Consider the following 24,042-nt stretch of genomic DNA (forward strand, 5'->3'; position numbering starts at 1 on the left):
CAGAGGGTTGCTGGTTCAAACCCAGTCTCGCACACATAACGAGGCCCTTAACCACCAGCACCTCCCAAGAGCAAGTTGGGGGAGGTGAGAAGATTTCCCTACAGGGATCGCTTAAGGTATTTATTATTCTCAGCCATGACTCTACATATTACTTGGAGAATTGCACCTTAATTGCACACCGGCAGCCGTAGCACCTGCAGTTCAGACTGGATAATCCACCTGAAGCTAAGCTAGGGTTGGGCCTGGTCGATAGTTGGATGGAGACCAAAAAGGCAAGTTGGGTTGCAGCTGGGGGAGGTATTGGTGTGGCTAACAGGTGAGCCCATCCTGTGGTCTGTGTGGATCCCGATGCCCCAGTTCAGTGACCCTGACTCAGTGTCATCCATCAAGAAAGCAGGGGATGTGCTTTGAGGCCTGCCTAAAATCTTGAACCAGGCTTCCTAATCATCCCCTGTATCTGAGTTCTCTCCTGCCCCTTCACCACCACTGTGTGCTGAGTGCCCCCCCCCCCCACATGGCTCCTGTAAAGCATTTTAAGCATCAACACAGGGAAGGAAAACAGGCATTTGTCTATAAGCTTTATTGGTATCGGCTTACATTTCACAATGCATTCCACAGACGAGTCTCAGCAGAATTCATCACAACTGTATGAAGTTTCATTCACATTTACTTGCATAACAAACACTGCTTGAATTTCCCAAGTTTACATAATTTTGCAGCTTTAGATATCAGGTCCACAGACATTTTTTGTAGCTTTTTTTTTATTTTTTTTTTTAAATAAGTTCTCCTCCCTAAATACTCAGCTGCAATGTGGTGAAACGACAACGTAGTTTCTCGCAAAAAAGTACTAAATGTTTGTTGAAACACTCACAAGCATGAGGGTCTATGAAGTAGGTCTCCACCACTGTGAATCTGCTGAAGAAAGCTAGAAGCCCTGTGAAATACTACAGTCAATCAATAAAACGGTAAAATCACAACACCACTAAGTTTTAATCATACCGAAAAAAACCAAACCCCTTCCCCCAGTACCATTCAATTGGTGTTACACCCCCCTTAAAAAAACGCAGCCGATCTTCACGTTTGACCACATGGACAGTAGGTGACGAGAAAAGGAAGGAAAAGTACGGAGAAATTAGTCACTTTCTCTTACATTGCGAACAAGTCTGGCCAAGACCGAGCCCCGTGCTCTAAACACTCTTCACTTTGATTCACACTCCTTCTCTCTCACACTCTGGTAAATTTGATTCAAATTTTATTCGCAGTGGCATATAAGGCTCACAAGCTAGTTGCGGTGGTGGTTTGGGGGGAGGGGGCCATGGCTGGTTAACGAACGTTCAGTTTGCCGTAGCACTAGAACTGATGAGCAAGGATGGGGGTTTGCGGACAGCATGTGAAATGTGAAGGATGTGACCTGGGCTGGGCCCCCCCCAGGCGGGCGGCCCCAACCCCGGGGGCTCTCCGGTCGCTGCCTTCACTCTGCCTTGGGCTTCATCCCCGGTACTTTAGCCTGGACCCTGCCAAAGAGACGTGAGGAACAGCAGAGCTTCAGGAACGTTTGGCTGACGCGTCTGCAGCACATCAGCCCCGGCATTCCGGAGGCAAGGCGACCAAGTGTCATGCCAACACTGCAACATCACAGCAAAATTAAACCCGAGACGGTTACCCCCCCCCGAATACAGCCATCAGACACGTACTTTCCAAAAATGTCTTTGATTTGGGTTCTTGCCAGGGCCAAGTAATGGTCAATCTGTGCCTGGAGGGAGACAGAGTGGATAAAGAGGGTACAATAAAAAGGGCACAGAGTGCATCATGGACAGAGACACAGGGACGGGAGGGTACGCTGCCCCATGTGGTTACTGCTGAAACTGCAAGGTAAGTTAGCCACGGAAGCGCAAATATTTCTGAACACACTTTTAGGGTTTGGTTTGAGAATTCAAGCCGACATCAGCACGGTATTTACCTGGTGTTTTTCATAAATTACTGGGGTGCTGAACACAGCAATCAGACCTGTACCAAAAGATGACAAGAAACCATTAAGCAAATTATATTAAAGAACAAACAAACAATACACCTATTCCTAACCAACAAAAACAGGATTCACACACTGAGAAATTAATCTTGTGATGGTCAAACAATGAGTTCTGGGTGGAGGTCAGAGCAGTTAAGTGCAGCACAAACTTGACGTCAGGATCTTGGTGCCTGCGCAGCCTTTGCCACATGGCGCTGAACAATCTGCCCTAATCAGCTTAGCCCTTCTCCTAAAATACCAGAAGCTCAGGACCCTCCTGCCCCAACCTGAGCCTGAATCACCTGCGTTTAGCTCCATACTACCTCGAAGGAAAAGGGGCTTTAAGGCACATCAAAATGCACTGCCAGCAAAAAGCAATAAAAGCCCAAATCACCGCACACCGTAAAGGCTGCTACAGGCCGGAGAGCCGAGGACCGCAGCAAGTCATGTGACGGCATTAGTTACACCTACACTAAAGAAATCCCTACATGAAAAGTTCCTGCTGCCGCCTGGATCAACCGACAGATATTCAGCACTCGTCTGCTGTGCACCATCATAATTAGCTCATCGCAAACATGACTGATCAGATCCTGCTATTAAACAAACCAGAAAAACCATACGAAGGATGTCAATCACATGAATGATATGCGGTATCATCATTTCAAGCTTTCTGCATAGAAACATCCAACAAATATTACCCCCCCCCCCCCCAAAAAAAAGCTGTCCTCTGTATCCGTAATGTGCTAAAACATTCATGCATCACACTAGAGATGTTTCCACAAAGCCTGAAAATGGACAGACTCCATCACATCATCAGCAAGAGAGACAAGACTGGCACTTACCCAGGATAAGCAGAGTCAGGCCGTTAAACAAGGCACCGATGTACGTCAGGATCCACATCAGCACGGCAAACTGCAGGAGGAGAGGGGCGGGCAGGGGGCTCGTCAATACATACGCGGCCGCAGGGGGGGGGTCACGCGCGTCATCGGCACCACTCAACCAGCAACGTGGCCACCTGTGACGAGTCACTGTAAAGGGGTCATGTCCTTTAGCGCCTTGTACTGGCTGTTTTACTGTCATCTTAAGTCGCTTAAAATATCCAGCCTAGAACCAGTCATACCAGTACAAGGTCAACAGTGCCAGGAGAATTGGCCACTGTAACTGGTACTCGGAGGCCACTCGCTACATCAGCTAAGCATATGTACACAGCATCACCTCTGTACAGTAACATTCCCACTGCAGTTCACATCCACAGGATGTGTACACAGCACAGGCCTGCTGGAATCATCTCTGTGCTACAGTGAGTCTCCACACGCCCAGCGACTTAAGCGCCTGGTCACCATAAGCCAATTAGCCGGGACAGCATCCCCCCGCACGGCTCACGGCGACAGCTGTGGAACGGGAATGGACACAAGCGGCATTATGCCCCCGGTTGAGATGTGTCACACCAGGGGAGGGTGGGGGGGGGAAAGCTTGGTAAAGATGGCCACCCTTCTACAGAGATGGCTAGGAGTCGCTCCGAAACAAGTGATCCCCACTAGGAAAGGCTGCGCTCAGATGCCGCACAGAACCTTAGGAAAAGGTCAGTGGGTCACCATGAAACTCCATACCCCCCCCCCCCCGCTTTTCCAGTGCCAAATAAGGACACTGCTGCCGCTGGCCAGATCAGGCGGGATAGAAAACGCGGCAGGGCAGGGCCCTCCAGATCAGGAACGCAGACGGTAATTCAGAGTCTCATGACTGCAACCATCAATAACCACAGACAAAGATACAAGTGGAGTCAAAGGAACAGACATGCCTTGAGGCCAGCATAATAAAATGTGATAAGGAAAGTGCAATGAGCATCAATGTTTGCCTCTGGACGGTATCAAAAATGGCCGACTGACCGGAGAAGCTAAAGGATAAAACGCATGACCTCCATCTGCAGACAACGTCTGTGTTGGGAAACACACCAGCAAGTGATGTGTGCAGACAATGCCCAAGGAAATACGTGGAAAGCGTTAAACTCAACCCCCCAACATGCATTTCCTTCACACACACGGCAGGACAATGCTTCTCATAAAAACTCCTGGGCCTACAAGCCGTGAAAAGGGCTCACTGTGGCCGGGAAGCACCTGGACCTGTGGAGCTGATCGCTCTCTAAAAGGGCCCTTTGTGTGAGGGAGACTCTCCCAGCTCCGCCTGAAGGGGCCCCGAGCTACAGCCACCCGAGTCCCACCGAGAGCTCAGCTGATCTCCACCAGCAAAGGCAAACACACAGCAGCCACTTTCTGTACGTTTTCACATACTTATAAAACACCAGAACCAATTTAGAGGAACTACGATTCACTTTCATATACGTGTGCATCTTCACACAAGAGCCACTGGATAAAGAGCAGTGAGCAGAGCTATTCTGGTTCACAGAGTTTAAGGCAGTCAGTCCTCAAAACGCGAGTGCAGCTACATCTACATCTATCGTAACACTACATCTACAACAACTGAGGCCGATATACCAGAAGCACATGGCTTCACAAATGTGCACAAAATAAGCAAAAAACACCGCGATTACCAGCAAGAGAAGGGAGGGAAGGACAGCAGCAAAAGTTAACAGCTGGGGGACCAGCAGACCGAGGCATTTCCATGGACAACAGCCCCAATAAACAGCCTCTCCAGCTGGGGGAGCACAGCATGTTCAGGTGTGTGAATCTCAAAGCCCACAATCAATCTGACCTTCTAGCTCACAGTCAAGCGCAGCAGAGACCCTGCGACCAAGAAGGAATAGGGGCAAAAAAGAACTGCCAAGCCTGACATAGGAGACAAGAACTCCGAGGACCAGCAGAAATGCAGCACTGAAGCGCAGCAGCCGAGCGGCGTCTCACCTTCAGGGAATCCACCAGGTCCTCCACCAGGAAGAGCCGCCGCAGCTCCTTGAGGGTGCAGTTGAGGTGGGTTAGGGCCATGTCGCTGTACTTGTGCACCAGATCCTCGGACAGGGTCACTTCCTGGGTGAGGTAAGTCCTGGGGACGTGGAGAAAAGGGCCAAGCATTCACCACAAACACTGTGCGAGTGACACACAAACACACCAGGTCTCTCAGACATACGGGCCCACGTAAGGAGTGTATCAGGGGGCTCAAAACAGGCTCTTACCAGTCTCTAAATGTCATACGTTTTCCTTACAGCCTTTCCGATCCCCCCCCCCCCCAAAAGAGAGACAAAAAAGATCAGCAAAGCTTTTTATGCTCGAGTGCTACAGAATTAAGCAGAGCTCACTTTTACTTCCAAAGCAAAGACCATTTAATTCAACCTTAAGCATTTGGCAAGACCAACGGGACGTCAATGATGGGGGAAATTAAAGGGAGAGGCCTACTGAACACGAACACACACACACACACACACACACACACACACACACACACACACACACACACACACACACACACACACACACACACACACACACACACACATATATGCCTGCGATTAAGCAAGACAAGTTTAAAACTAATAGGTACAGCTACTTTCCTCTTAAAATCAGGTGGCTCCTTTTAAAAATAAAATTATATGGACCCTTTTTTTTTAAATGTCTATTTTGAAAACGAACTGAAGGTATATTTGTCTTTTTAACATTACATTAGGCCAAACAGGGCAAGTGCAGCAGGGCTACCTGGAACGTCCCGGCTGGGAAATCACGCTAACACCCCCCAGCACTCACTTGAAGGGGTGCCCCTCGTCAGACTTCTGCACGGCCTGCAGGATGCCCTTATATATCCTGAAGGTGATGGTGACGGAGAGCAGGGCCAGACCCACGTAGGAGCAGACGCTGATGATGCTGCAGACGGACAGGGAGAGCAGCAGGAACAGAGCCGCCCCAAACACCACGCCCGTTGTCTTGACATCGCGCCAGTACAAGAGGTCCACCACTGTGGGGGGGGGGGGGGGGATGGAGATAGTGTCAAACAAAAAAAGCAATAAACCCCCCCATCACACAGCAAGCCATAATCAGATAACCAGCCACCATAGACATGTAAACAAGATAAAGGACCCTACACCCACCCCCCGAATCGCACGGGAACGTTTACATCTAACTGCTTAGCTGATGCTTTTGATCATTACAGCCTAATACTTGCAAAATCAAGTTACAACCACGGAATCTCTATGGGAGGCTTGCAAACAGCAATCAGGGTCCTTACAGGTCCGTTTTGCTCAGTTTGCCTCGCCAACATACGGACGGCCATATTGGGAGCCTGAACAGGGAGAGAACGGCACGACACGCCCTCAGCTACCAGAATAGCAACACTGTGGGCTGTGGGTCAACCTGTGACCCTCCAGCTGAACCAGACAAGGGCTGCACGTTTACAAAACCAGTTTCTGACTATCATTCCAACATGGGGAGGGACTGTAAAGCAGGTGCCCCCAGCTGATTACATATTAACACGTTCCTCACTATGATTTAAGCTTAATTGCACTTTTTTTTTTTTTTTTAAATCTAAGCTGAAGCAAAACAGCCCCCATCCACATGCCTGTTTATCGGGGAGGATTTCAGGCAGAACCGTTTTAGATGCGCTAGAACTGCACTGATCTCCGACCCGCTTTCCAATTTCCAAAGAGCTTTATTGGCTGCCGTCGCCATTTACAGCCCCGGCAAAGCGCAACCTTTAAAACGACATTATCCATTAACCGAATTATGTTGCAACGCTGTGTAAATCAGAGCTAAATCAAACCACCTCCCTCCCCAAAGCGCAAAAATGGTCGGATCACTGCGGGCGCGCAGGGTGTCGAAGGCGGACCAGAGCGCGACGCCGTTTCCTTGCACCAACAGCAGTAAAAACCGCAGCAAACACCCGCGATGCTCCGTCCATAATATTAAGGTGGGAAGTTAAAAGCCGCGTCCGTCTGTAAGCAGGCAGGACTATAAATAAGCCGGACATCAGCGGATCTCACCCACTTACACGCCTCTCCTAATCAAAAACGGGACCCCGGCTTCGACACGGGCCGCAGCCCCCGGGGGAGGGAGACGGACAGCCGGCCCGCCGCACTACCCCTCCCCCGCTAACACAGTTACCGTAAAGCGCATTTAAATCGCGTCAGGCCGCCCCGATACGGGCGGGCGGGAGGCGGACTGGCGGCGCACCGACCCAGCTTGGCATCCATCTTGCGCTCCGAGCGCCGTCACTCCGCCGAGCGGCTTTTCACTTCCTGCCGGGTCGGGCGGCCGCGTCGCTGATTTGCCCCCCGCCTGACTGACTGCCCCCGCGCCCCTTCGCCAGTCTCCTCCCTGCCCCCGGCCCGCGCTGGGAACCGCCTGCGCTTTAATTAAACTGCACCAGGACGGCACTCCCAGGCACAGAAGCGAAGCCGAGAGGATAAAAACGTGGTTTTGATCTTAACCAATATATTACCAAACACATCGAACTACAAGACTTTTTCCATAAAAGACCAAAAACAACTCGCATGTATACACTCACGCTGCAGTCGGTAAAGACCCAGCATCTGACACTAAACATGTCAGTTTATCTTATGATGATCGACATTTAAAATACGAATTACTGCTAATTTCCTGCAGAGATAGGATAGATAGCCTAGTTTAACCTTCATATCGATAACATCCGTTTCAGGATAATCTGCGGCAGGATGGTAAATACGGACTGGCGAAATAAAATAAACTAATTTGATCTTTGCAACATACCAACACGAATCTGATACGAAGACGGTAAATGAGAACCGACAGGAGCCCAAGCTAAAGATGCCTGAATGGGTGGCGTCTGATCAGAAACATCCCGCAGATCCAACACCTTCCTCCCGGACCCCCCCCATCAGCGTGGAGACCGAGCCAAGCTGCAGCATCCAATTAAAATGCAAGCAAGTTAACAGGCAGCAAAAATAAAACTTTGGGGGAGAAAACGGTCGGTTTGTGCTTGAACAGAAACGACTGCAAAAGCATATCTCGTGGCAGAAGCAATGCTGTGCGACCTCACTCCTGTATCGTCATTAAAGAGGACCACAGATACCGCCACCATAGCGAGACGGGCTCATTGACGATCGTGACTAAGCACCCGGAGAATTCATTACTCAACTATGATAACGGTTTGACCTTCGGCTCAAAGACATGCAGGAAAGGGGTGTCCTCGCCAAGCTGTGTTCCTGCTCGTGTTTTCCATCTTAAAGGTACAGCGATGCCCCCAACCACCACCCAAATCTGAGGCTGGGTGCTAGATTAAACATCAAGGCATAGGCAAAACGGGAGACACGTCCATCAGCACGGCTAAATGGATGTAAATATAGAGGTAGGGTCTACACAAGCATTGAGGCATTGCTCCCAATCTGGCACCTCAGACACCGTAACAAGTCCCACATTTCCTATGGATTCTGTAGTTGTGTCATGGAAAACCAGCCCTCTAATCTAAGCATGACATCAGATCATGCACAAGCCCAGATGCCTGCATTGAAGCCTCATTCCAGCTGTTGACTAATATTCTACTGATAAACAAGAACTTGGTACGTGACCCGGGCCAGCGGAGACGAGCCAGGCTGGGGGTGTAAATCACTGGTCATGTGATGCGACAGTTGAATCGAACATTCAGCTGGAAATGTGCCGAATACCTGTTTGAACTTTGCACAAGCACAGCGCCTGGGGGTGCGAGAGGCGCAGTCTGTCCAAAGGTTGGTGTAAAAGCGCTAGCAAAAAACACCCTCTCTGCGTTTCGAAAGGCTTCAGCAAATTCAATAAAAAGCACAGTGCTGCATAAACACCGTCTGGGACCCCGAGCAGAAACATCGATAGCTGAAAGTTAGCAGAGTCATGTCGCGATTCATTTTAACGCTACAGACCACAGCAAATAAAAAATGCAGATTTTTCCCCAATTAATAAAGCCGTAAATTCAACCCTCACGCTATCGATAACGAATCCCCCCCCAGAAATGAGATACCGTGCTCCTTCCAGGCTCTCGGAATCTGGTTGTCCATATTGTTTTCCCACGGCGGAGCGTCTCAAACCCAGAGCGGGGGGGATTCAGCTGGGCATTCCAGAGCCTCCGCCTCGGAAGTGTTGAGCGAGACCAGGGTGGCTTAAGAGAGCGACGGCTGTGCTGTGCGGAGAAGGCAAGGCTCCCCCCCCCCCCAACTGAGGAGACCGCAGCTCTCTGGGGCTGGCAGGAGCCGTGCTGCAGGATCGAGGTCACCTGACTGTCCGACGGCTGCATGAGCCAGTAACCGACTGACGCAGTGACTTCAAACTTCTCCTCCTTCACTGACTGTCTCTCCCTCCCTCTCTCTCTCCCCCCCCCATCCCCATTGCTCTCACACATGTACAGACCCTGCAGACAAAATTGGTTAATTTCATACATAAGTTCACTGTGGCCGTTTTAGCACTGGACTTGCACCAAAAAACAAACTATTCGTCTGCACGGATGCAGAGTTTCGGGCTGATGTCACAGCACCACCTCGGCATACCGTCCTGTGCAAGTGGCCTCCGCATATCGTCCCAACAAACTCATTCTAAATGACCAAGCACAACATTTAACTGCACATCAACATTCTCAAACCTAATAAAATGGGTGGTTTGCAGACGTATTACAATCACATGACTAAAAAGATACTGAGAAAGGGAGGGAGAAAAACTCTTCAAAAGACCAGACTCCCCCCCCAGTAAAACAACCAGCAGCAAACTAGCAAAATAAGTCAATGACTAACAGAATACCACACCAAAAATATTACATGCATGACTAAGTAACTTCAGCCTAGGCTCATTGTAACACGTTTTTACAAAATAAACGTTACACACTTGGACACTAGGGGGCACTAAATCCACACCAAATAAGGCAAAAACCTATTGTCTTAGGAATTTTGCATGGGATGAATGGCACACAATTTACAACAAAGAATATATACGGAAAATAACTCCGACTTCTCACGATTTCCTCTCTTACCGACATTATAAAGGTTCTGCTGTGCACTATAAAAAATTTTATTTTATATACCAAGAAAAATTCAGCCCCACCCTGAAAAACGGCAAACCTGGACGAACACAGTTTCTGGAGGCATCAGAAGAAGACCCTCCCCGAGGCCCAGCACTTCAGTCGCGAGATGCTTTGCAAAATGTGCTTCTCTCTAGAAAGCTGGACACACCTACTAGGTCGCCACTGTGCCGTTTCACCCCGAGCAGCTCACAAAGCACGAGCGCTTCAGAAGAGGCTCTCTACTCGCGCACCGCAAAACAGCAGGCCCTCAAAAAAGGCTGCACGTCTTACGCAGGAAGACCTTCACTCACTGACGTCAGTTATTAAGTTTCCAAGATCAACGAACCAAAACAGTCGTATACGGCTGGAAAAGTTTAAGTGGATTTCATTATTACTCTGTAGTCACTCGGCAAGCCCAGACCTCCATGCCCACATCTGCACGGTCGCTGAATCGTTCACTGCAGAGCAAGTCAAGCAGCTTCACAAATGCTGACATATTTGCAACCAAGTCACCACTTTTCTTCAGCATATTAATACAAAAACGACGTGCACTGCTGCTCAGTGCCATTCCTCCCTGCACCCCGCCAATCCTTCCAGCATTTCCCACTTATGCATTAATCATGAATTCCATATTTCTAAGGGCGAAAATATGCATCTTCATACTTACCAAGACACACGAGCATGAACACTAAGCAAAGGGAGTGAAGAGGGACGAACACCCGTGACTGAGCACACCACATCGACGCATGAGCATTTTACGCACACGTTCATGAATTCACGCTCAAAACGCACGAGCACACACCCACACTCAGACTGAGTAGTTAATGGGTTAGCATGCTGAAGTAGGAAAGAAAAGAATGAATGACATGGGGCAAAGGGATCAAATAAAAGACTGAAATGAGTGTGGGAGAGGGAGAACCCTTTATGGTGAATGAGGATGGGAGAACAGAAGTCTACATCCATGTTCATATTACCTGCTTCTGCGCTTAGATGTGCCAGGCTAGCAGCTGTAGATGCCTCAGTGTGGGCCGTCATACTGGCTGCCTGGTCCTCAGTCTTCTGCAGACGAGCAGGCTTCTCAGGCTCTTCTGACACAGAGTGGACAAGAGGGACTTTCGGAGGAGCAGCAGCCTCTTGGGGTTGGTACACAAGTTCTGAAGGCTCAAATGGTTTCTCCAGATCTGCCTTGAGCTTTTGGGGTGAAGCCCTAGAGATGGGCTGTGTTAGGAGCATGTAGGAACTTTGCTGGGAGTCCAGTGCTGACTCGACATCAGTGGTGAGATCTCCCTGTCCAAACCCTGGTGAAGCATCATCATCCGTACCCATCTCTGGTGCTTTTGCAAACTTTGCACTATCCAATGTTTCTAAGAATTCGTCCATTACACCCTTTGGAGGCCTTTCTATGAATTCAAACTCCTCAGATGAGACTTCATGCTCTGACGTCTCGTGCTCCTCCATGTACACTCCCTTAATCACAGTAGCCATTGAGATTTTGGATTCTTCCAAGAGCTTGCTCTCAGATTCAATCTGAAAACTTGCAGGGTTCTTTGCCATCGCCTCCAGCACTGGAGACAAGGAGTCCGTCATTGGACTCTCAGAATCAGATTCTTCCGCTGTTGCTAGGTGTCGAGAAGGCGAGCCGATTGGCAGGTTCACTGAAGCTGGGGAGGTACGAAACTCTGCGCCGAATTTGACCGAATCACTACCGGAAAGATTCCAGTCTTTTTGTTCCGTCTCCACTGCAGGTGGATCTTTGCCCTTGGTGGTCTCCGCCTCCTTCAACAGGTCAAAAGCACCGAAGCTCGTCTCGGTACATGGTTCAACATTAATCATCTCTTTGGCGGCAGCACGAGCCTCAGTTTCTTCGGCCATCTCCTTCAATAGTGAAATCTTAGTGTCAAAGGCAAACGGGTTAGTGGCGGAATAAGTCATAGGGTTAATGTCCATCTGTACTTCCTCTGTTGGACTCTGCTCATTATCAGAGCTTGCTTCTGATGACCCCGAGTCTATTTTTTCAGGGATCAGAGGAGAAGACTTCAGGATATCTGGCAGAGATGGAGGTGCTGAAGGTTCCTTAGATTCTTCAGTTAAAACAGAGTGCACAGGAACATCAGGCAAATCCTTTACAGGGTCAGAAGCCATCTGGACTAAATCAACAGTTGCTTCTTCTTTTGGCTTATTCAGAGCAGCATCTTGGGGTTCACCTTCATGTGCATGTGGTACCAAGTCTGGTGTGGGACTTTCAGATACTTTTATACCCTTTATATCAGTAGAGATATCCGTAGTCATCTCACCCAACTGCGGAAACACACTGCTAGAATCCCCTATAGGTGAGAACCCCTGGAATGGATTCTTTGTAGCACTGGCGGCTTTAACCTCATCCAGAAAATCATCATCAACGTCCAGCTTGCTTGCAAGCAGATCAGTTTCACGCCAAGAAGCTTTCGGTGAAAAAATGTCTTTAATTGGTCCATGTACGTCCTTCATGAAACCACAGGAGGCAATGAACGGAGCGTCTGGTTTTGCTGTCGGGTTAGAGGGTGCATATGAAAGGAAAGACTCAGTAGTGATTTTCGGGTTAATGGGTGACTGAGTTGGAGTCGATCCAGTAGATTCTCCAGATTCCGAATCTTTATCAAACCCTTCCTTACCACTATCGGTTTTTCCATCATGAGACCCAACTGAACTGCCAAATTTCTCATCAGGAGAGGAGGCAACTCCACTATCTTCACATCGGCCAGACTTTCCTGGATCAACCTTGGATCCAAGATCGACCTCCGAGGTCATAAGTGAGCTTAAGAACCGATCGGTTTCTCCAGGAGAGAAGGTGGCTGCCTTCACACTGTCTTTGTCCAACCCACCAGAGAGGCTACGATCGTCACCAGCCAGGCCTAGCTTTGACACCGTAAAAGATTCAAACATTTTCACCTCTTCACTCAAAGGCACGTCCTGGCTTGGCCGTTCAGAAAACGCTATAGATGTGAGGCCGGAGCCAAACGGCACCGATGCCGCAGGGCCTTGATTGGGACTTTCAGAGAGAGACAACTCCTCCAAAGAGTCAGGAGAATGAAGAGGAGAGAGTGAGGGAGGAAGTGCAAAAGATCCAAGCTGAGAAGAATCACCCTCCTGCCCCAGTGGCTGAGCTCTGCCCTCTGTGCACATAGACAGAAAGGAAAATGCCACACAAGTCACACTTCATGCCACAAACCAAGTAGGTGTCACCAACACAGAAAGCCCCGTCAGTGACAGCAACACGATTTAGAGCAGTTATTCCACAATCCAGCCCTCAGCGACCCGCATACAGTCAACCGGCAGGGAGCTGTGGGGGTTGGGCAAAAATCCGGACCGTCTGTGGGTCTCCATGGACTGGGTTGGGAAGCGCTGACTTAGAGGAATTTCAGAATATTTAAATACCCAAAACAGCCCCGGTGCAGGTGCCCAAGCAGCACAGAAAAATCAATCGATAAATTATGCAAATCATCAAGGGGAACGACCAAGGGAACAGAGAGCCGCAAAACTTCATGCAAATCAGGAAACACAGCTACGTTGGGATGGACTGCAAGTAACGCCGCAACGCACACAGACACAAGTGCGTAGTGCTGCACGAAAGAAAAACACTCCGCATGCAGACCATACATATACACATACATACACGCGCTACAAGGCCAACAGCGTGCGATTTAAGTGCTCGGAAGACAGAGAAGCGCCACCCCCATGAGGCAGCGTGTCAGGGGAAACAAGGAAAGGACTGGAACTACACAAGGGCAGGTTAGTAAGCGGAAGCAGAGAGAACTTGCCTGCAGAAGAATGCATCAGAGTTTGAGATGGAGCAGGAGGAGGAAAGGAGGGCTCATCTGGAAGGGAAAAAATATAAAAAGATCAGCTTAGCGGGGTTTTATATGGTCAGCTGATCTGGACGACAGAGGGAGGGACCCCGGTCCCAGCAAGCTTTGGGGGAAGAGGACGAAACCAACCAGCGTGTGGGGCTTTATAGGGAGGACAGAGGAACCAGGAGGAAAAACAGCACAGCAACAGCGATCATTCCTAAGGAACTGGCAAAGGGCAAGTGGGAAACTCTCAGCAGACAACTGGACCACAACAGCCTAAGTAAATGCAGCGCTTTAGGAAGCTCGTAATGAAGGCGGCAAACTGGCATTATCATCTAGACATGGAGGCTAATACAGGTTACATTAATGACTAACATCGGAACATTTTTTTAAATTCTCACTGATCACTGATAGTGTTCAAAACAGGGAGCTGTTTAGCATATTAAAGACGCACAAAATTGAAGACTAAAGATGTGTTGTCATGTAATTATGGACACGAATACATTTCATATAGACAATCGTGACAGCCAACTAAGCCGGCATAACAACATCACATTTCCGAAGAAAAAAAAAAAAACGGTACACTGGGCAGCCAACGAAAACTCAGCGTTAAAATACAGCCTCTAATGGATGAAACAAACATACAAACATCTAAACAATTATTAAAAATATATATATCAGGTACGACCTAGCATTAATAAGACATTCAAGGCCTACAGACAACTAAAGGCAACATGCCCTACATTCCAGAGTCTAAACGCACAGCATGACTAAACGAAAGAGGGACTAAGCATCACATTCCTCATCAAATATGCACCAAATCATCAAAACCATCGACACACAGAAGCCCAGACAAAATCTGTCTGATTTTGAAAGTTCAACCTTTGCAACCTTTTTTTTTTTTACTCTTTGCTAAATCATGCTGGAGTTGAGAATTTTCAACATTGAAACCTTCCATTATTTTTTTGTTTTTTTAAAAGTCTTGGCACTGTGAGCGTAATAGAAAACTCTGCCGACAACATTGTTTCCAGTTCTTCATTGAAAGGAGCAAACAAAACAATGCAGGTGGGGGGACAAAATAACTAAGACATACCTGGTTATGAATTGGAGCAGCTAACAAACGATGACTTGGAAAACAGCTAAACTATAAAGTTTGATGAATCATTAGTTTAATACAGATTAAAATGGTAATAATTTAAATGACATTTCAGATTTTTTTCCCAATTAGAAAAAGAATATAAATCTTTATCTTAGACCAAGCAAATATAAACTCGGTCTGACAGACAACGAACATTCCACCAATTCAGCCAATTAAAAAACCATCCATCTATCCTTTAAATGTGACTCATCGCCACGAAATGAGTCTTATGGGTGCAGTTCTACCAGTGCGACTTCAGACTCATTTTGTGGCGACGGGTCACAAATATTCAATTTCCTAGAACAAGACTTCAGATTTGTCGATTAGTTACCTAAATAATCAATAATGATCAAGTCGAGCCCCATAGTCATGCAAGATTATTCTTTGAAAATCATTCCCTAATAAAAGTTGCTCACAAAACTGGTTACCTCTTCTGTCAATGTTCCACCGTTTCAGTAATGAACCTAAGAATAATAAAATGAGAATTAATCACTCTGAATACAAAATACTTAGCACCATAAAGATGTAGTTACACAATTAAGCGAGTCAATGTGAAAAGGTAACATTTAAAACGGCCAAGTCATAAGAGCCTTTAAGAAACTTGAATGTTATTCAAACCCTCAGGTTCTCTGGTTTGTTTCATAGATTTTTCTTTCCATCCAAAATACGGGTTGACCGCGTATTAGTTGTCAAGCAGACATAAAAATGGTTCACTCTTCAAATTCAGCGCTGCTACAGGCAAATTCATAATTAAGCGTTAGTAGGCCAAAATGAGCAGAGACGTAAGCAGCTCTTCGCTGTAATTAGTCTACCCATGCTGGGAGATTTATTAATATTTTAACTACAGTTGTCGTCTCAGAAAGACAGCATCGCTGGAGGCCCCATCCCTGTGATGAGTACAGGTCAATCAAGGCAAAGGAAACGCCTACAGTGGATCACAGAACGTATCAAACTCTTCAAACGGGGAAGTGAGGCGCTCATCGTCGCCAGTGATCCTTTGGCCACAGCATAGCCGAAGCCAAACTCCTGCAAACCGAGTGACACGGTTCTAGACAGCAGATGCACATTTTGCAGAAAATTAACGCTGCAGCTCCATCGATCGCAAAACTTAAAATCATCATCGATCTGTGGGGGATTTTCGGTAATGGTGGCCCAGGGGATACTGAGCAGTTTTCAATCTGACATGACATGTAGGCCTTTCAAACACATACTGAATGACACAGAGGCCTACTCAGTCAACAGGCCTGCCAGCTATTCACTTCAGCGGGGAGGGGGGGGAGAAAAAAACCACTCATAAAAAGCCCAGATGAACAGTTTCACATGTGTGACTAAAAGGAAGAGATTGCTGTTGCACTTCCTCCAGTGGTGAAACGGCACCTCTAGCCCTGCCAGAAGCCACAAATATAATACACTCAATTTAAATATTAAGTGTGGACAGGGCACAATTAATCGTTTTGTGCCTGCATACTGTTGGTCAGAAAGACGGATCGATCAGTCCTGCTGAGGTTCTGCATTACAGAAAGTCGGAAATGGATAAGCAGGACGAATACTGCAGGAAATGCCGAAATGTGGTGAAGAAAGATCAGGCAAATGCCACCAGAAAGAGACCCAAAGAAACTGCTGCGGGATGGCATCTGCGGAAAAGCCAGTTATCTAGATATGGACTCTGGAAGGACAACTTCAGCTGTTGTGGCAACACTGAGTCATGGTCATGATGGGCTGAACACAGCCGAGGCAAAGATAAAACGGGGGGGGGAGTAATGCAGTTAGCAATGCAATGTGGTACTAGGAAACCGTAAACACACACACCCAACTATACGAGTGAATGGGACGAAGGAGCATGACGATGCAGACACACACGAGGCCTGCCAACAGCGCCATGGCCCGCAGAACAGAACCTTTGAACACAGCAGGGAAGTGCCTGCCTTTGGCCACAAAAAAAAAAACAACATTCTGGGAGGGGCCCAAAGAAGCTCAGGCACAACATTCAGAAACACCTCAGTCAGGGGCAAAGCGCTACAGGAAGAACGGCCTTTGTTCTGAAAGAGGAGGCCACTTCCGAGGGCCGGGAAACAGCCCTGCGTCCAACACCGAGTGAGCTGCCGTTTGGAGATGCGTTTCGCAAAAAGATCATCTCCTGTCTGAGGGCACACGCCCCTGACGTGAAAACCTCACAAATCCACACACTTAGAAAACAAAAGTCATTTTATATGAGCACTGGGTGCCAGGAATCCCTTTTCTCCCTTTGAGACTTTCGATAAATATTTGATAATGCACCTTCACGTATTGTCTAACAGTTCGGCTACGCTAAGCAGGATGCGCCCCCACCGATGCTCTTCCCCTTAGGTTTGGTAATTCGACCTCCCATCTACCCCTCTTTTCGGTACAATAGCCCAGGGGAAAAAAACTCATCCTATTACAACAGACTGCAGAAACAACGTCTAAAATGCACCAGAAAGAGGAAGGAAAGTGGAAGCAGAGAGAGCCTCCGAGGTGCCGTCACTCAGCCGGTCGGCCCGGCCCCTCCCCGCCGCTCCCCTTAAATGCAGTGTCATCTCCGGCCTTATGACCCGTTTACTTCATAACGCAGTCATTTGACATCATTCCAGACTTTTAATGACACCTCTGATTCTTGGCAGGTGGAAAATTTTAAGATCAACCCCAAATTACGACGTATTTGCGTTGCATTAGGTGCGACCTGCCCAATACAAAGAAGGTCCATCTCTTGGTGACGAGTCGCCATTTATATGACAGCGCACGTAGAAACCCGGCCAAATGGTGTAGAAGGCGGACATTTCGGGGCATGTCTATGCGCTGCTTTGTACTATTCGGGATCTGTTAAACAAAACAAAAAAAAAAAAGTCTTCATATGCTGTGAGGATCCTGGCGCCGACAGAGCGGCTCGCCAGTTGCCGGCAATCATGCTGTCAGAGCGAGGATGTAGGCGAGGATAGAGGCTGAAATGCGATCCCGCCTCCTTCTCCGCCGCTAGCGGTACAACAAAGCCCCGGCACTCCCTAAAAGCCCAGACAGAGCTGGGGGGCACTTTCGTGTGCGTTATGCAAAAGGAGCCGAAGGGCCAACCTGGTTAAAATGGCTCTCGGAGAACCAAAACGCCTTTGTTCCGATGTTTATCTGGCCGTGACTGGGCATTTTCCCCCCTCAGCCCCACTTCCGAAGCGCCTCACGCCCAGCCGCAGCAGCCCCCATTAGCGGCCAGCGCCTCCCCCGCACGCCCAGGGCCGGGGGGGGGGGGACAGGTGGGCCGCGGCCGTGCTCATCCATCCCGCTGCCCAGGTGCCTTGGTTACCAGCGCCAGCCATCTGCGCCTGACCGGGTTAACCAGGTCAGCCTGAATGAAGCGAGATGGACCGGAAGAAGCATCGATCCAGAGCGGTCTGGGGAGCGCAGGACCCCGGCACGCTGGCGCATTGCTCCATACACACCAATCGGAGCCATTGTTCCCGAAACTTCCACCAAACGCCGCCATTCCTCAGCACTCGATTAATATAAAATGTTTTATTTTTTAACTAATTAGATGAACTGTGATTAGTCTGACGAACCCCGGGGGACACATCAGGTTAATGCCGAGTGTTACTTACCGGAAGATGGCGAAGGCGACTGGGTCTTCTTCGCGGGGATCACCGGCACCGCCTCGGGCACCTGCGGTTTAGGCGGCGTGTCCGCAGCTTCCCCGGCTGCGGGCATCCGCCTCACCCCGGCATCTCCGAAAAGGGGTCCAGCGTCCATGGATGCCGGTGGCATCGGAGACGGGTCGGCGGCTTTCTGAGGCTGCCCGAACGGCGTGGAGTCATAGTCATAGGCTCTGTGTCTTTCCAGGGCTTCCTTCGCGCCCCCGGCCAGGTCTAAGATATCGTCATCCTCCTTGGCCACAGCTTCGTTGTCGTGAAACTGGGCAGCAGCCGGGCGGGACTCCGCCATCCAGTCTCCGCCAAAGCCCGACTCGAAGGGAGTCGTGGAGGATATCTGCTCGCCGTCTTCCATCTTTACAAGTTGGGGGTTTTTTCCCTTTCAAGCGGAGCTGACTGCTTGTATGATCTTTAAATACCCCTGACCCCCCACAATCTCGTACCAGCAAACAGTTTGTTTGTAGAGCTGTACTTCTCACTTTATTTAATCAAACCCGAATGAAATTGCACAAGTGCGCCACGATGCCTCGTTACAGCAGAGCCCTGCTGCTCAGGAGATTCGCGAACAGTAACGCGCCACCACTGCAGAATATTGAAATAGAGGAGACAGCTCGGTGGCCAATTACACTCGATCACTGCTGACTGATGTCACGACTGACCAATGAATGTTTGAAAAGCTCTCTCCATGTCCCGCCCATTTAAGGAGGCGTGACCACGGCTGGCGTGAGCGCCGCGCCCCTCTTGTCTCTTGGGCGAAGCGCAGGTTGTGTCGCCGATCTGGAGCAGTAGATAAATGGAATTGCGTGCAACAGCGGATAAAACGACGGCACAGTCACTATAACTCTTATCCCCATATGCAAAATGAGATTTGGTCGATGGATATCACGCATGAGGATTGTTCGATGGCGTGCACCTATATTTGTAATAATGTGAAAATGTCATCCTAGTTCAATAGCAAAACAGGGTACATAGATCGGATGAAAATATTTAGTAGTTAATTGTACATCAAAGTTCCTATGATAAAAGGTAAAACTGAGCCTTCTTTTCTGGATGACTTACTATTTAGTTCAAATGGCTTGTAAATTAAAAACTGGGGCAAAGGGCGAGGTGTGGACGCTCCCCGCGCCCTTGGTATTATTTCCGTCAAAGTATCCATAACTGAATAATTAAATTATTATCAAAGAAAGGTACTTCAATCAAGCATTAAGAAGTGAACGAGCAACAAATTCTTTACTAGGAGTAGGAAATATATCCGCAGAAGACTGTACGAGGTGCATGTTTGTACACGCTAAAGTTTCATAATCGCATAATTTCTCATCACTTATATATGGTTATCTACTCATGTGTAACTCATGTGTTGCAAATTAAACTTTCGACCTTAGATTAACTTGCACTTCTGAAAGAAGCTGCATCATTCTATACAAACGTAGTAAAAAATACTTTGGAAGGTATCATTAAAATATTTAGTAACAGATTACAGGAGAGGGAACAAGTTGCTTATTAACTCAATTACTACTCAAGTACAAATCATGAACAAATAGTAACCGCATAAAGTACACGAATCGTTATTATTGATTAATGAACATGGGATCAGTACATAGCTGTCATTTAGTTTCTGGGTGATTAATACATTAAGTAAGAGTATATAGTACAACATTATTTGTGTTCCCTCAAGTGTTACCAAATATTTTTAACATACTTTGCGAGTTGTTTTTATTTCATTCCAATTAAATTTATTTTTACGAATAGCAGCATAGTTGTCCCAGTGCTCTGGACACAAACACACATATTTAATTTGGCTTCGTTCGTCCACACAAAACCACAGTAATATCAAAGTCTCTTCTACACCCCTGCCAACGGTGATGTCTTGCAAATAATAAGCCACGGTATGACTGCTAGCTGGAAATACACATTTAAGTGTGCCAGCTGTGCACGTGCTCCTGTTTAATTGAAGATCTCCGTGGTTATTTGTCATGAATGCCAAATTTGATGCTGTCCTGTGCTTATCCAGGACCAGAGATCCAGTCAAGAGCAGGTTGCTGTGGCGTAACCTGCTCCGCCTTCCTCGTTACTGGTTTGTGCATAAAGGTTCCCCTACAAAGTGCTTACATTGAAAATAACTTCTGAAGCCGTCTTGGCTGGGTGGACGGAGACGGCCTCAGGTTACCGCTGTGGCTGTCGGCTGTCGGCAGCGTAGCCTCTATCCGGAAAGAGGAAATGGATGAAGTATTTCAGGGGATTTTACATTGCTGGAGCAGGGAACCTGCATTCTCTCTTTAGCATTTTTCATATTTACCAGTCTGGTTTCCATGGTGTTGATTGAAATGCACACTAATGTAACTTGGCCTCACTTACCAGCCACTTACACGCAGCAACCAGTCCTGTGGCACATCATCCTGATCTGTCAGTGCCTTGGTTCTCCGGTTCATGTAAAGCCTCATATCTCAGCAGGGTTCTCCCTCATCTTTAAACGTTTTGGGAGAATGGTGATTTACATTCAGTCACATCGTTGCACCCAATTTAATCCTTAGGTGTCGGTATGCAATTCAGTCTGTAGCTACGTGTCCATTTACCATGTCGCTTCTAATCGATTCAAAGCAGAAATCAGTCATCAAACGCTGGATTTCATAGTTAGATCATCAGTTATTTTGTATCACAGAAGGATTGTCCAGTAAGAGAGAACAGCATCATTCAGCCCTGACTGATCATGATCCCCTATTAGACTCTCAGTTCCTGTAAATTTTTTTTCTTCAAATCACAAAGCTTAGGTTCCTATGAAGAATGGAGATTAATTTAAGGGGGGTGCGGGCAAGGACATGGAACCAGGGCACAATGGAAGCATTTTCACATCAATTGTTCATTCATTTCAGAGCTTTCGACACTGGCTTGGAACTGGAAGAGGGAGTGGGAGAGGGAACACTGGTCTGAGTCACTTTTTTTACATCCCACAGCAAAAAAGTCCGGGAAGTATCACTTTTACTTTGGATTGCATCAGATTGGAAATTAAGCTTTTGCTTTAGAGTGTGAGGCATGTAATGAGCGTAACTCCCAGCTGATGAAAGTGGAGGAAAAGGGATTCTGCATTCAGCCTTGAGTCACGTCATGCGGTAAAAACCGGCCAAATGTTTTATAAATCGCAACTTAAAAACACGGAGCTTTTCTTAGTATGTGACTGTTTACCAGGTATCGTGCAATTCTGCATTTAGAAATAGTGTTTGCTGCCGTTCTTACATGTGACATTTTCACTTTAAGATAAAGGCTTGTGCCTGTTAATGTACGATGCTGTTGTTGTTATTTGGTGACTTTACTGACTTCTGATTCGTTACCCAGGCTGCCATCAGGTCACACCTTTCTGAGCAACACCAATAGGAAGAGAGCTGCAGCTCCCATGTGACGCGGCTCCTAATCCCAGGCTGAGTATATGTGCTCGCTTCCTTCCTGATCCCCAGTCCCTCTTCTGCACACAAGGAATGCCTGGACGCTGTTGACTTCAGAACTGGAGACATGTACAGTGAAGGCCATAACATGCTATATTGCCATAGTGCGTAGGTCAGTCGCTACGTGATGGTTGCCATAACAGCAGCAGGACGTGGTGTCTGGGTGATACACAGAGTGATGTTGCTGTCCCGGTTGGGACGGAAATGCCGTGTAAAAGTAGCACATGAAGAGATCAGCAGCCAAAGTGTCAGCTGAGGCTAGTGGAATTAGTCTATGTCATCATGACTTATTTTTATTATCAGTTCCCTCTGTGGCTTTTAATTCTAAAAATGGTAAAAAATAAAAAAAGAAAAAATCTGAGGGGTAAAAATAAAAATGAAAACAAATACTAATCCCTAGTCATTGAAGACGAAAAGGATTGGAAAACCGGAGGGTGATTACATGACTTTCTAAATGCTGATTTAAGTGTCACCCAGCAAGCTGGAAAAACTCAGTGACTGATGACACAAGAGGAAAATTATTGCCCCAGTGCCACAGACGAGTCACACTCCTCGAGTCACGAGGCTTTGACTCGGCATGTGCGGAATGGCTCCTCTTGCTGGTGGGGGAAGGGAGTCTCCAGAGCTGCCGGGGTTCTTCCCTGGGTGTGGGGGAGGCTTGGGGGTGCCGATCAATAACCTGCAGCACTGAAAGGAGGACGGGTCTCGCCATCTGGCCTGGGGGGTCTCACCCACAAGCTTGCGCCGCAGTTTTCTGTGCACAGGCGGCATCATACAAAACAGTGACTGCGATTCTGCGGCCTGAAGCAAGGTTAAAGGTTTATGTTGACAAGACGCTCGCTGTGAGATGACTGTACCCGGTGTGGTAGTGCCAGCTTGCCTGGGAAATGCAGAGGTTTGCCGCGAACCTTTATGTGGAGTCATCGTCTCCGACGTGCTCTGGCTGCGCTGAAACAAACAAACAAGCGAGAGCACAGATGCTAACACTGAGATATCGGGAGCAGCCTGACCAAGGTAATTTGCTTTGGTGATCCATAATACACACACTGGTCAAACCATATGCCTGCCATTCATTACATTACATTTACATATTTAGTAGACACATTGGCCCAAAGCGACGTACAAGCAAGGCAAGTAGCACATTGCAAACATTCACGCCGTCAAATGTTATACTACAAACTATTTCCATCGTGAAGTATGCAAGTTGTGCCCAAGTCGTAACCCAGGTGACATGGACCGTTGCATCACCACCATCTGATTGGTGGAAATGCACAGAGATATGGGTGTTGTGTGTCGATATGCATGGATTATCAGAAGGAACAACTGAATATGCTATATATCATTCATTATTATTAGAATCACACATTGCAATGTATTCACTTGAACATTTCTCAGAACTTGAAAACTACGTTAAAAAGTACGATATAACAGCTGAACAGAATGGAGTCAGCTAGCGTCAACTAGGCATTAGTGCAATTAGGCTGTGCTTCCAATGAAAGCACAGGTACAAGTACAAGCAGTATTGTTACGGGAGCTACACTGTAACTACACAGCGAAACAACAGCTTTTAACAAAGAACCTAATAAGTCATTCAAAGGCAGATCCAGGGCTGCACACATCCATACATCTGTGTAGACATACGTCTGCCTGCCAGCGTGGTTTACAAACTGACTGAGCAGCTCAGAAACTTATTTGTTTTTTCAGTGAGGAACAATTATCTGAGGAAGCTTTTCTCCTGGGACACATCATTAAATATTTATGCAATATTAATTTGACAAACAGATATTTTGCCCTGTGGACCCTGTTCAGGGTCTGTTCAGCAGAAGACTGGCTCTCAGTGATGAAGTTCTCAGTCCCAGTTTAATTCAGTTAAATTTATTCATATACAGCCCCTTTCACAACAGAGACGCCCGGAGGCCCTTTACCTGGGTGTGGCGTGATACATTCCTGCCTCATTTATACAGAATAATTCGAAAACAGGGAAAAGGGAAGACAAAGAAATGAAAGAAAGGAATCCAGGTGACAATGGAGGAGAGGAACCAAAAAC

The 24,042-nt window shown here is 47.6% G+C and overlaps 1 protein-coding gene across 7 annotated transcripts; it reads right to left on the bottom strand.

Annotated features, from left to right (window-relative positions):
* Window positions 1–565: 565 nt before the first annotated feature.
* LOC125738115 (reticulon-4-like) lies at window positions 566–19,159 on the bottom strand. Of its 7 annotated transcripts, none has more exons than XM_049006748.1 (9): window positions 18,511–19,159; window positions 13,741–13,797; window positions 10,918–13,095; window positions 5,701–5,908; window positions 4,867–5,005; window positions 2,851–2,920; window positions 1,961–2,007; window positions 1,695–1,753; window positions 566–1,514 (listed from the first exon to the last, which is right to left on the bottom strand). In XM_049006748.1, the coding sequence occupies exons 1-9, from the start codon at window positions 18,911–18,913 to the stop codon at window positions 1,472–1,474; spliced, it is 3,204 nt and encodes a 1,067-aa protein (XP_048862705.1). In that variant the 5' UTR covers window positions 18,914–19,159; the 3' UTR covers window positions 566–1,471. The 7 variants fall into 7 exon arrangements, with proteins under 7 accessions (XP_048862705.1, XP_048862706.1, XP_048862707.1 ...); XM_049006749.1 differs by having other exon boundaries at window positions 10,918–12,468; window positions 18,511–19,156; XM_049006750.1 differs by lacking the exon at window positions 10,918–13,095 and having other exon boundaries at window positions 18,511–19,146.
* Window positions 19,160–24,042: the final 4,883 nt, after the last annotated feature.

This window comes from Brienomyrus brachyistius, chromosome 3 (genome assembly GCF_023856365.1).
Source record: "Brienomyrus brachyistius isolate T26 chromosome 3, BBRACH_0.4, whole genome shotgun sequence".
Lineage (NCBI taxonomy): Eukaryota > Metazoa > Chordata > Actinopteri > Osteoglossiformes > Mormyridae > Brienomyrus > Brienomyrus brachyistius.